Source organism: Coffea eugenioides, chromosome 7 (assembly GCF_003713205.1).
Source record: "Coffea eugenioides isolate CCC68of chromosome 7, Ceug_1.0, whole genome shotgun sequence".
NCBI lineage: Eukaryota > Viridiplantae > Streptophyta > Magnoliopsida > Gentianales > Rubiaceae > Coffea > Coffea eugenioides.
In genome coordinates this window covers 1,816,349-1,829,839 of record NC_040041.1, presented here as the reverse complement: position 1 = coordinate 1,829,839, position 13,491 = coordinate 1,816,349, and the positions used below count along the sequence as shown (strand labels likewise).

General features: G+C 37.0%; 1 protein-coding gene and 1 non-coding gene across 2 annotated transcripts; one reads left to right on the top strand and one right to left on the bottom strand.

Annotated features, from left to right (window-relative positions):
• Positions 1 to 923: 923 nt before the first annotated feature.
• Positions 924 to 995, bottom strand: TRNAQ-CUG. The gene has a single exon. It is a non-coding gene; the product is annotated as a tRNA-Gln (tRNA).
• Positions 996 to 3,669: 2,674 nt separating this feature from the next.
• On the top strand, positions 3,670 to 9,628 carry LOC113777943 (probable dolichyl pyrophosphate Man9GlcNAc2 alpha-1,3-glucosyltransferase). The gene is made up of 9 exons (XM_027323180.1): positions 3,670 to 4,332; positions 4,711 to 4,739; positions 5,009 to 5,338; positions 5,466 to 5,649; positions 5,752 to 5,859; positions 7,690 to 7,851; positions 8,244 to 8,383; positions 8,735 to 8,847; positions 8,951 to 9,628. The coding sequence occupies exons 1-9, from the start codon at positions 3,670 to 3,672 to the stop codon at positions 9,388 to 9,390; spliced, it is 2,169 nt and encodes a 722-aa protein (XP_027178981.1). The 3' UTR covers positions 9,391 to 9,628.
• Positions 9,629 to 13,491: the final 3,863 nt, after the last annotated feature.

Sequence of the window (13,491 nt, the reverse complement as noted above, 5' to 3'; positions counted from 1 at the left end):
TAAATCAACGTGTATTTTTCCGTATTTTGTTCATCAAAATAATGCTTCTAAAGTAAAACATACGACAAATGTCAAGGGGTAAATATGTAAAATACTCGGTGCGTAATAATTGCTTAAGGATTTTTTTAAAGAGTAAAACAAAAATTTCATTCATTGAAATCATAAATTATAACTTTGATCAATGGAGAAAGGGAAATCATCCTACCAGATAGTTGTACACTTGTGCATTCCAAATCAAGACAAAGTTTTGCTAAATCATAGGTTGACAAATTTATAGTTATACAAATATAAGAGATTTTACAATCTTGAAAGGTTTTACAGAGTTTTCGAGCCTTGTCTAATAGATTGCCAAAATCAGAAAAACCCATTACATTAGAATTCATTTTCTGAAAAACATGACTTTCAAGAATCAAAGTCCCAACTCACACTTCTTTTACCCATACTAAACCCTTGATGACAGCTACAAATTTCAACAAATTATGGTTTCATTACCTTAAATTATTATGTCATTTCTTGCATACTAAATCATCCACAATGAGATCGTTCTCCCACTCTTCGCCACTTTGCAATATCAACTGCATCAAGTCTTTAAAAACATGAAGCATTAACAACTCCAATATCCAGACTTAGATTAGCTAGGTTCCAGCCCTCTATTAAATATCTACATTCAAAGAAATGTCCGTCATTTTCTTAATTAATCCCCACACCAAGGAGTTGAATCCTGTGATCTTTTTACACAAGTTCACTCCAGTAAAAGAATCACACAATTGCATATAACAAATGGCAAAAACAAAGCTCCAAAATAAGTAGCATGTCTACATTTAAAGAAAATATATCTGTTATTTTCTTGATTATCTCCGCACCAAGAACAAGTTGGCAAAAACAGGCCTCCGAAGTGAAAAGGTACCAACGCACGCGCCTCAAGGTCCCACCGAGATTTGAACTCGGGTTACTGGATTCAGAGTCCAATGTCCTGACCACTAGACCATGGGACCATTTGATGAAAGCCCAAGCATGAAGTTAGTATTAGATGCTCTCTCGGTCTCTCTCTATCTCTCTTAATTCCTATTAATCAAGGGAAGAAATCAATCATAGGTTTAAAAATGGATACAACTACTCCGTACTTGACTAGAGTGAACCAAAACTCATTCAATATTAATCTGACAACAACAGTCCAACAAAAAAAAAAAAAAGGATCAAGGTTAAAGTTCTAATTTGGTTCAATATGTATCAAATACAAGATTTTACATAGGCATGAATCGGTCCTTCAAAACATACCAAAGTGAAATGTACCAATTGAGTCCTCTAGTTTAAATATTACGTTTGAAAAAAGCCCTCTTATTTAAGACCGTTATCCACACGTCCATGTAATATATATAGAAATAGCACTATTGTAAATTTGTAATGTTAACACATGCTGATCATTTTTTAAACTTTTGTTGTGTCCTTAAGTACAAGGTTGAGCTTCTAAAAAAAAAAAAAAGTACAAGGTTGGAGAGGTCACAACCTATTGGAAGTAAAAATAAATAAATAAATAATCATACTAAACTTAAATCTGAATGTCATTATTATTTCCACAAATTTTACACGATTGCATTATATATTAAATATCCATTTACTTGAATTTGATTATTGCAGACAGTTTCTTCTGATAAAAGCTTATTCAAATTTGAAATTTTTAATAATCAAATTAATCTCAAAAAGAATTTTTCAAATTCATCATGAATTCACACCAAACTTGAATATTAGAATCTTCGAATTCGTTAGAAATTCAAGCCATATTTTGGACACTACTAATGTTCCAATTCACTAGAATTTCAGACTGAGCTTGAACATTATAACGTTTGGTTCATTAAAACTTGTTTCCTTATTAGATACAAGACACGGAATCATTTCATAAGGAAAAGATAACGTATTGGTACTTGATTAATAATAGTCTCTACCTTGATGGTCACTGCCTAGATACCTGCTCTAAGTACAATTTACTCTAGCATTTTGGTACCCGACGTATCTTTCTTATTACTATATTATAAGAATGAGTTGCTTCATGTTGTGGTTGCTTGCGGTGCTGCGACGTGACACTATGGAAGGTGGAAGCTGTTTTGATCTGTTGGCTTCGAATGGGGGCGTAAGTAGAACTCGAGTATATTTAATTGAATTTTGGGCCATATTAATGATTTTTAGATCATGGAATGTCATGATAATGACTTGAGCTCACTCAACAATTTTAGGATTACAAGATGGAAGAAAAAAATTTCTAAATTTGAGGAAAATGAATCAGTTAAATATTATATTTTTACTATTAAAAAATTTTGACGCATGTGTATAACATGATATATTGATAAATAGGCTTACAATTGCTCTATGATGTAAATTATTATAAATTAAATTATTTTACTCAAATTTTTATCATATATTGACAGCTAACAGGTAAACAAATTTTGATTTCAACTTATTTAAGATATTAAAATAAAGAAAATTCATTTTATACTTACAAAATAAACTTTTTTTTTTAATAAGTATACGTCTCTTTGAATTGTTTTGCCTTTTTCATATACTTTAACCTATACTATAATATATATATATATAAGTATATATTATTGTTTTGAATTAAAATATAAATTCCCTATAATATATATGTATTAGTATTAGTGTCAATGATTTTTAGACCATGGAATGCCATGATAATGACTTGAGTTCGGACTGCAAACTTTTGACATATGGGCCGGTCTACTTGCTTTTAGATAAAATGCGAAAATAGCCCATCAACTTCATGTTATCGTACCTGTAACCCTTTTTTACATAAGTGTGTGTTAGGGAAGATGTATATAATCTATTTTACATAATTAAAATGAAACAGTCAAAGAATTATCATTTGTAGCTAAGCTGTATTTAATCACAAAGCAACTTTTAAGGTTTTAATTTATTTGAAATTTTTTACTTTTTTAAAATAATTTTGATATCTTGCTTAACTTTGGACCGTTTGATTTGCAGTGGTTAATTGTTTTCCTTTTGTAATCATTAGATCGTTCAAACAATCTTTACAAGTTATAGGCCACTGTTTTACTTCCTTCAATGACTTGCTATGATTGGATGTTTACTATTTGCTAAGAGTTAGATTGTTCGTTGTATAAATTTTAGTCACTTGATCAATTGTTTCCTGTACTTTCATCATACAGTCACCATTAGAGGAATGGTTTACTTACCATTCACTACTTTTTTAGATGAAATTTTTGATAACAGTAAACAAGAAGGCTACATTTGACGAATCAGATTAAAGCTTTGAATTTTTTATTCATTTGGTTTGTTCTCATAGCTTCCTTCCTGGTCATTTCCATAAGGGCAAATTATCCAATTGGCCCTTAAACTCTTTGTCTAAGTAAAAATAAGCCTTTCATCTATTTTTTGCTGACTTTAAGCCCTCGAACTTGTAAAATTGGACACCCGTGACCCTTTTAGCCAGTTTCTCCGGTTTTGCAACCGGAAAGTGAATTCACACGAATGCCAGTATGCTTTTAAGAAGGGCATTTTTGTCAAGCAAAAAAGGAACAACTCATCTCTCCTCTCTCCTCATTGACTTCTCCACCGATGCCGTCTCTCTCTCCTCTCCTCTCTCCCGCAACCTCTCCCTCTCCCTCCCATTCGTCTCCTCCCCTATGGACACCATCAATGCCGACGTTTCCCAGAAGCCCTCCAATCCTTCCAAAATACACCATTGCCACCACCCCCGTTGTTCTCACCGCCGTTAACTCCTCCTCAATGCCCACCCTGCAGACTTCCGAGGCCAAAGCCCAACAAATTACTGATTCTTCCTCCTCCCCTTCTGCCATACCTATTCCGACCACTGCTTCCTTCTTCTCTACCACCACCACTACCACCTCTACCTCTGCGTCGACCAGCACTGCTGTTACTTCCACCACAGTTTCCACACCCACGGCATCTATGCCCAAGAATCGGAGGCGTAGTGCTGTCCAATCAGCTAGGGTTCTGCCCCAGATCATCAAACCCCTGTCGGCCGAGGGTGAAATCAATGCCGCTCTCCACCACCTCCGCGTTGTTGACCCTTTACTTGCTACCCTGATCGATACCCACCAGCCTCCGGCATTTGAGTCTCACCACTCCCCATTCCTTGCCCTCACCAAGAGCATTCTCTATCAGCAACTCGCCTACAAAGCAGGCACCTCAATCTACAATTGCTTTGTAGTGCTCTGCGGTGGTGAGACTGCAGTTCTTCCCGACGATGTGCTGGGTCTATCTACTCAGCAGCTCAAGCAAGTCAGTGTCTCTGGTAGAAAAGCCAGCTATTTATATGACCATGGCCTCAAATCAACTGTGCGTTAGCTACCGTGTTCTACTGTGTGTGGAAGAGATCGAAAGAGGGGGTACTGAAACCCTAGCGTCGCGCGAGTTTTGAATCTTTTGACAAAAATGCCCTTCTTAAAAGCATACTGGCATTCGTGTGAATTCACTTTCCGGTTGCAAAACCGGAGAAACTGGCTAAAAGGGTCACGGGTGTCCAATTTTACAAGTTCGAGGACTTAAAGTCAGCAAAAAATAGATGAGGGGCTTATTTTTACTTAGACAAAGAGTTCAAGGGCCAATTGGATAATTTGCCCTTTCCATAAAATGGAAACACAAAGTGTGCTGTTTTTCCTTTTCCTGTTGCTTGGTGAACTTTTGTCTGCATTGCTCTTCTATTTTATTTGTTAGCTTTGTAATATGCTTCTTTACATGCTTAGGTACAAGTACAACTGCTAGATACTAGCAATGACAAATCTTGGCATACACTGAATTGTCTGACATTGACCGAGGACCTTATCCACTTGATGCTTCAGTGGATGAGAGATGAAAATCAAGATACTTGACATAAATATAAAAGTGATATGACACTGCACAAAATTCTGCACAAACTATCTAGCATCCCAATGATAGCCTACTAGAATATACAAACCGTCATTAGTCAGTATCTGTTTGACCAAATGACATGATAGTCCATAAATTCTTGTAGGACATGGCCGAGTGGCGATCCTGATTCATCTGGCATCAGCCTTTTCGCACTTTTAGTAAGGGTATGCGTATCTCTGCACCCATATTCCGGCGCTGGAAATCCGCCCAAGTACGGTGATTACGAGGCCCAGAGGCATTGGATGGAGATCACCATTAATCTACCCGTTAAAGAATGGTACCGAAATAGCACCATTAATGATCTCAACTACTGGGGCCTTGATTACCCGCCGCTCACTGCTTATCAAAGCTACTTCCATGGCCTTATCCTACGATGTTTTGATCCTAAATCTGTTTCACTTTACACTTCTCGTGGCTATGAGTCTTACATTGGGTAATGCATTTAATGTATTCGATGAAATGCTGCAGTTGTTCATTTTAGTGGAGGTGTTAAAATGTTGGATTTTTTTCCCTTTTGGTTTTTTGGGAAGATTTTGAGAATTGGGTTGTGTTTTGTGCAGGAAATTGTTGATGAGGTGGACGGTTTTATCATCTGATGCTTTGATATTTTTTCCTGCAGTGCTTTATTTTATCAATGTGTATTATTCTGGGAAGCCTATCAAGGAGAAGACTAGTGTAGCGTGGCACATTGCCTTGATTTTATTGAACCCATGTCTCATATTGATTGATCATGGTCATTTTCAGGTAGGAGTGAGTCCCACATGGTTTCTTGCTTGGAATTTTTATTTTGGTGGTTGTTCTAATACTAGTAATATTGCATTGATGTTGGTTTTTGCGTTTCTTCAGTACAATTGTATTAGTTTGGGCCTCACTGTTGCAGCTGTTGCAGCAATTCTGTCTGATAGAGATGTTGTTGGTTCTGTACTTTTTAGTCTTGCACTCAACCATAAACAGGTACCCTTCTTTTGTTCCCGTGACTTTCGAGTGAATCATGTTGCCATATGGCATGTCTTCTTAGCTTTTGAATGTTATATTGCACCATGACCAGGCATGAAGATAGAGTTAGAAGAAAACAAAGGAACATATACTATCATTTTTTCATCAACTACTGGGGCCTTGATCATCAAAGCTTTCTTATTACGATGTTTTGATCTGTTTCACTTTACACTTCTCGTGGCTATGAGTCTTACATTGGGTAATGCATTTAATGTATTCGATGAAATGCTGCAGTTGTTCATTTTAGTGGAGGTGTTAAAATGTTGGATTTTTTTCCCTTTTGGTTTTTTGGGAAGATTTTGAGAATTGGGTTGTGTTTTGTGCAGGAAATTGTTGATGAGGTGGACGGTTTTATCATCTGATGCTTTGATATTTTTTCCTGCAGTGCTTTATTTTATCAATGTGTATTATTCTGGGAAGCCTATCAAGGAGAAGACTAGTGTAGCGTGGCACATTGCCTTGATTTTATTGAACCCATGTCTCATATTGATTGATCATGGTCATTTTCAGGTAGGAGTGAGTCCCACATGGTTTCTTGCTTGGAATTTTTATTTTGGTGGTTGTTCTAATACTAGTAATATTGCATTGATGTTGGTTTTTGCGTTTCTTCAGTACAATTGTATTAGTTTGGGCCTCACTGTTGCAGCTGTTGCAGCAATTCTGTCTGATAGAGATGTTGTTGGTTCTGTACTTTTTAGTCTTGCACTCAACCATAAACAGGTACCCTTCTTTTGTTCCCGTGACTTTCGAGTGAATCATGTTGCCATATGGCATGTCTTCTTAGCTTTTGAATGTTATATTGCACCATGACCAGGCATGAAGATAGAGTTAGAAGAAAACAAAGGAACATATACTATCATTTTTTCATCAATTTCTTGATTGGTTGAACACAATGTTTCACAATATTGTTTTTGACGTCTGTTTCTGGTATGGCTACAGAAATTGCATGATGCTTTAGCAGAGCTTGTATTCTACTTTTGGGGGGTGGGATAATTGATAGCTTTGAATAAGTACCAGAGCATGCCTAGTGGTATACATTTTAGAAACTGGACTTGTGGAGAATCCTCAAACTACAGAAGATGAACAGTACTGTTTATCTGGAATTTGACGAAAAAGGAAATTGGAGATATGCTAGAAGGAGTAGGGATGCATTAAAACTTGATGAAACATAACATGTTAAAGCATTACTGGAATGTTTCAGAATATGAAGCATGGAGTAAGTGAAGGATTGTCGCTTTTCTTATTGGGAAAATAAACTTTTGAGAAATGGAAAAATATCTTCTAAAGTTCAGTGTTTTCAAAGTTACAGGAATAGAAGAAGAGTAATCGCCTATATTTGGATGTCATGTGGTAGAATCATGGTTTTAGTTGTCCAACCCTACTTTTGGCTTGTCAACTGATCTATCAATTTGGACTTGAATATATGTATACGTGTATATATATATTTATCTGAGAAGACGTTCCTGATCTGCATATTATCTCTGCTAAAGCATAATCTGACTTGGCTCATCTTACATATCAATTACTTCAGTTGAGCCTAAGCTATTTAAATTTGTCAGAAAATTGCTTAGAGACAGTGAGAGATTTTTTCCAAGTTCATTAGGAAATTTGAAATTTATGGATCAAAGGGTGAGGTTTGGAGATATCCCTGAAATGAGAGTCTTGAAAGTATTTGGAGAATAAATTATGTATACATTACATCTGCGTAAAAGAAACCGAAAATTTAGTTGTTGCTTTCTTAGCTTATCAATCTTCTTGGAGCATTGATCTTGAGTTGGTTTTATGCAGATGAGTGCATACTTTGCTCCTGCATTTTTCAGCTATCTCTTGGGCAAATGCCTAAGGCAACAAAATCCAGTAATTGAGGTGGCAAAACTGGGCTTGGCAGTGCTAGGGACCTTTGCTGTTGTTTGGAGCCCATATCTTTATTCAGCAGAAGCATCCTTAGAGGTAAAAATCCCATTGCTCTTGCTTTGTCTTGGTCTTATTTCTTTATTTTATCATTGCTAGAGAAGGACTAAGACAATTAGTGAAGGATAGTGAGACATATATGTTGAAGTTAATGCAGAATTTAGGCTTTAGGCCCTAGAGATCCTATATATAGAAGAGACTGACAAATTACCATATCTTAATGGGGTAAAGGGCTACTGTTGGTCTTTGATAAGTCTGTTGTCTATTTCTTTCTGTTACAAATATCTTGTATGTGATGTAGTTTTTCATTCTTATTGCTACAACAAAAGGATGAATCTCTTGGAGTAAAGTGTTGTCATAGCAGGCTTGTAAAAGTGCCACTTGTAAACTTCTTTACCCTGTAAGCCTATCTTAGCAGCTTACTGATGCAGGTTCTATCCCGTCTGGCTCCTTTTGAAAGAGGTATATATGAGGATTATGTGGCGAATTTTTGGTGTACTACTTCAATCCTCGTAAAGTGGAAGAGATTGTTGAATATGCAACCCCTAAAACTTCTGAGTCTTACTGCAACCATTTCTGCTTGTGAGTATTTGGTCTTTGATAAGTCTGTTGTCTATTTCTTTCTGTTACAAATATCTTGTATGTGATGTAGTTTTTCATTCTTATTGCTACAACAAAAGGATGAATCTCTTGGAGTAAAGTGTTGTCATAGCAGGCTTGTAAAAGTGCCACTTGTAAACTTCTTTACCCTGTAAGCCTATCTTAGCAGCTTACTGATGCAGGTTCTATCCCGTCTGGCTCCTTTTGAAAGAGGTATATATGAGGATTATGTGGCGAATTTTTGGTGTACTACTTCAATCCTCGTAAAGTGGAAGAGATTGTTGAATATGCAACCCCTAAAACTTCTGAGTCTTACTGCAACCATTTCTGCTTGTCTACCTTCCATGATTCAGCTGATATGGAAACCAAGAAAATCAAGTTTCCTTTATGGGCTTTTGAACAGTGCTCTTGCATTCTACTTGTTCTCATTTCAAGGTACTTGAATATGTCAATGTTTTTATCCATCGGTCTTTCCCTAATCGGGGTACAATATCTTAGGTACTAACTGCGTACATTACTTTTGTTGGTAAATTTGCAGTACATGAGAAATCCATCCTGCTGCCACTCCTCCCTGCAAGCTTTTTGGCCATGGAAAAGCCTTTCGTTCTCTTGTGGCTGACACAAAATGCATTAGTGTCTATGTTCCCTCTTCTTACCCGGGATAAATTGATTATCCCATACATTGCTTTACATGGTCTCTTTATCCTTCTTTACCATTCGCCTGGTGGGAGACAACACAAAAAAGAGACTCAATCTTCCTTTGGCACATTAAGATTATTTCTTCTGTCTTGCTTTCTAGTGCTGCATGTTGTCTACTTGACGATAGCACCTCCAAGGAAGTACCCTTTCCTTTTTGAAGCGGTCATCATGCTTCTTTGCTTCTCCCAGTTCGTAGTAATTTTTCTATACACCAACACTAAGCAATGGACGCCATCCAAGCTCTCTGCTCTATCCACAGAGGCCAAAAAACACCTCTGATTTTTGTGGTTCATCTCGTGATTGTCCTTGCTTTTCTGGCTTTGAACGTCAGTGGCGGTATGAAGAGGCAATCAACAGACATTGGCGCATTTTTTTTCATGGATTTGTAACCTTTGACCCCAGCTTCTCTACTAGCTAGAAAAGGTGGTGTAACTTGAAGCTAAGACTGCAAAACAGGAGGCACTAATGTGTTATGTTATTTTAATCAATCTGAAAATCTGAAGGAAAGTAGTTTTTATTCTGTGCATATTGGAACAATTGCTATCTAAATTACCTAGTATCGTCTGAAATTTGGTTTAAGATGACTTTTGTACTATAGAGATGAGAAGTTCTGGAAAATGAATATCTTACTACTCGTGTTGATTATAACACTTATTTTTAACAGCTAGTTTTAAAAGGACGACAAACTGCAGAATGTTCCCCATGGCATGGCAAAAATCAGTACTACTTCCATGTTAAATGAAAGGCAAATGTGCAAGTAGAGAGGAAGAAATTGATCGAAGTTTCTGACTATGCGTTGTTGCTCGACATTTCTTGGTTTGCAGGTAGCGAAGGTTATGTTATTGTGGTACATGTCAACTGAGGACCGAAGGTTATTGATTGTCAGTGGCTCATTGTTGTGGGGTGGCCTGGGAAGAGATGCTTCTCGTTCACACAACTACGATGTGGAAGTTACAATCTAAGGTCCTTGTCGTTTCTCCTGATCTTTGAACCGTATACATAAATGTCCACTCATGTTATTTAATTGGCTCTTGACTAGTTCTCTCTCTGTACAGAAATACAGAAATTGAACCTGTCCCGTTGTTTGTTTAATTGCTGTAATCTCTAGCCCTCTTCATTGCAATCTTTCATCCAAATAATTACATCCTGTCTCTGTCTTTTTGTTTATCCAAATGGTTTGCTTCAACACATTATATATATATATAATTAAAAAAAAAAAAGCACCAAGGCCATTGTCCGTATGGACCATTTCGCCTCAAAATTTGCTAGAGCATTAAAAAAAAAAGATTAATCAACAATTGGAACACCCAAAATAAGAAAATTCAAAGTTTGTTCAATTCTGAACAAATCCTGGGGTGTAAATCCTTAATATGCAGAAAATCAATCTACACCAGTTTGGGAGTCGGATTGGGAATGATTCCACATCTTTTTCCTTTTTCGTGAAATTGGTTGACACCATTCCTAATTTGTCTGCGAGAGCGGCGATTGAAAACTTGAAATGAAATCAAACCGGGGTTGACTTTCATATTGATCACATTATCCACGAAAAAGTGTGGTGGCACTGGTACTATTGAGGGTATAAGACCATGCTGCTGTTGCTGTTGCTCATCAAAATTTTGGGTTTTTGTCTTTAATAATAGAGTGGTTGGCGGTTGAAGGATTGATGCACCTCTTTCCTCGTTCATCCACACATTTATTGATGTTTAATCGCCAGCCGTTGACGTGTGGTGTGGTGTGGTTGACCCAATCACAGTTGACACGTTGTATCATGTATGCCGAGAGAAGAGAGGAAGAAAAATCCAATACTCCCCACACTTAATTGGGCTGCATTCATTGCCCAAAGAAATTATGCCGCGTGTGGTCCACTCTCACTCTATTATTCATATCTAATTAAAAAGCCGCATTGTTTGTAGACAGCACAAATTTCTTTCAGCATGCCTTGAGATAAAAGTAAAGCTGCCTTTTAATCTTTTCTTTTTAAGAAAAAAAAAATTTCTTTCCTTCTTTTGATGAATACACTACTATTCTACTTCACATAAGAAGGAATTCAAATCAAATATTGTATAACAACGAACCATATATACAAGTGGTGGTTGGAGTATATATGGAGAGGCTTGCCGTGCATGCAGACTGCGGATTCATTGAAAAACTGAGACGTCCCTTCTGGCTTCTTATTGTTGTTGTTGCATGGAAAGTGTCTTACTGTTATGGTTACACGTGCGTATTTCATTTAAGCAGCAAGAAAGGGCTCTTCTGATCGAACTAACTAGTAGTGCTATCCCAAACCAAAATTTCCAGCAGCAGAAGCCAAGAACAATTGGGACCCAAGATCATCTTCATAAAATGGAATTGTAAGCATTTGTTTCTTGGAAGTCTGTTTTAGTTCACACCACGTACGTTCTCAGGATGCCTGGTTAAATTAATGTTCCAGTCTTCCAATCTTTTATTTTTGCTCGATTTTAACAGGTTCAGTTCCATGTTGGTCTCTAGATATATACTTGATGCTCCCTCGACTCACTTAGATGTAGCAACGGGCAACGTTTCTAATTTCCCTCGACTCACTTAGGACAATTAACTTGTTAAAGATCCTAAACCAGTGTTGTTTTTTTTTTTGGGTGGGGGGGGGGGGGTTGTTGTATTCTATCCTGGATGGAGCAAGGACAACAAGAAACTGAGAGAACACTTTCTTTGATGGCTTGGGTTTTCTATGGCAGAAAAAGAAACTAAAAGTGCATCGTAAATTCGGTTTTTTTTTGGCGAAGTGTGAAATTCTTGACAGCCGTAGAAGTTGGACGCATTATGAAACATGGAGTCGGCTGGGACCAATCCGAGTGGTTTCATTGTCGAAAATGAAATTAGTGATATTGATCGAAGGAGAGAAGAAGACCTATATATATTATTACACTAATCGTTTTCCCTTAAAGAAAGGAGGGAAGAAACCGATATCGTTTGACCGACACTGTTCATTATGTTCACATGGGTTCGACTTGACTATGGACCAAATTCCACCTACTTATTTTTGGTCTGACTAAAATGAGTAACCGAGATTGTTACTTGAACTCGCTCGCTTAAACTTCAATGATTTAATGGGTAAAATCAAAAGGAAAAAAAATGAAAAATGGGAAAAAAAAATGTTGGTGTCACGATAATACAACTGCTGGTGTATATATATATATATATATATATATACACATATGTGTGTGTGTCTGCTGGTGTATATATGTGTGTGACTGTGTGTGTTAAACAAATGCAATCTGGGGCTGAGCAGCGTTCCGCGCTCTCAAAGCTCAATTACTGGTGAGGGAGACTCTCAAACTAGAGTCATTATGTTGATTAAATTGTTTGGGTTTAGGAATCGGCTGGCAGAGGCATGTTGTATTACTTTTGGGAACCATTATTGATTATAGTGAATAGTATATAACAGCGAAATATAACCAAAACAATAAGTTCGGCTACGTAACATATCCAGTGTCATAAGCCTTTCCAATTACTCACGTAATTATCATTGGGACTCATGTCAACACCCGAAATAATGAGATAAAAGAGATGTGCTTCCGATTATGGGAATACGTCAGAGGAGATCCACATATTGTCCGGCTTTTATTACGTACTAGCATCATAGAGCCTTTTTTTTTTTTACCCCATATGGATTTCAGTAGTCAGAGATTATCATCCCCATAATTTAATTCTACGAATTTATGCGTTAGATCTTAGTAACATGGTTCGACAAATACTTGTAATTAATCTATTACCTTTAACGTTTAAAGTTTGATTAAACAAACACATGGCCGGGGTGAGTTTTTCCAAATAGACATCTGGCTACGTGAAGAAGTGATCTTCTGTTCAATATTCATACGAAGATGAAAGTGTACACGAATCAATTCAACGTTATTTTCCACTGAAATAAGTAAGTAGTATTAGGGCCATGCATTATTGCACTTCTCTCTCTTCTGGAAATTTCTTGGAGCCAGTCAAAAGAAAAGAAAAAACAAAACCAGACTTGCTGAAGTTTTCGATGGTGTGTGACCGTAGAAGAAGTAACTTGTCCCTAATGACTTGACCACTTCACAAACTGGATATATAACAAGACATTAGATTTTTGTAGGGAAGAGAGGCATGGATCATGAAAAATGTTTTCCAACTGGAGAACGAGTTGCCAGTTTCAACTTAATCACCTTAACTTCAGATCAGCTCGCTGGGGGGAAGTACCTATTATGGAACTTAATTAACTCGTGGACCCCCAGCAGTATGAGTCTTCACCTTAAAAAACCACAAGCACAAGCCAACTCCTATAGCAAGAAAGCCGGAAATCACTGCTTAATTAGATTATTATTAGGTTTCTTGCAAGTAATGTAGACTGCATACCAGTATTATCTAAAA

Coding starts and splice junctions, on each gene's coding strand:
- LOC113777943 (XM_027323180.1), top strand. CDS start 3,670: ATGCCGACGTTTCCCAGAAGCCCTCCAATCCTTCCAAAATACACCATT. Junction 5,339..5,465: donor GGCTATGAGTCTTACATTGG/GTAATGCATTTA, acceptor TGTTTTGTGCAG/GAAATTGTTGATGAGGTGGA. Junction 8,384..8,734: donor CTTCTGAGTCTTACTGCAAC/CATTTCTGCTTG, acceptor TCTTACTGCAAC/CATTTCTGCTTGTCTACCTT.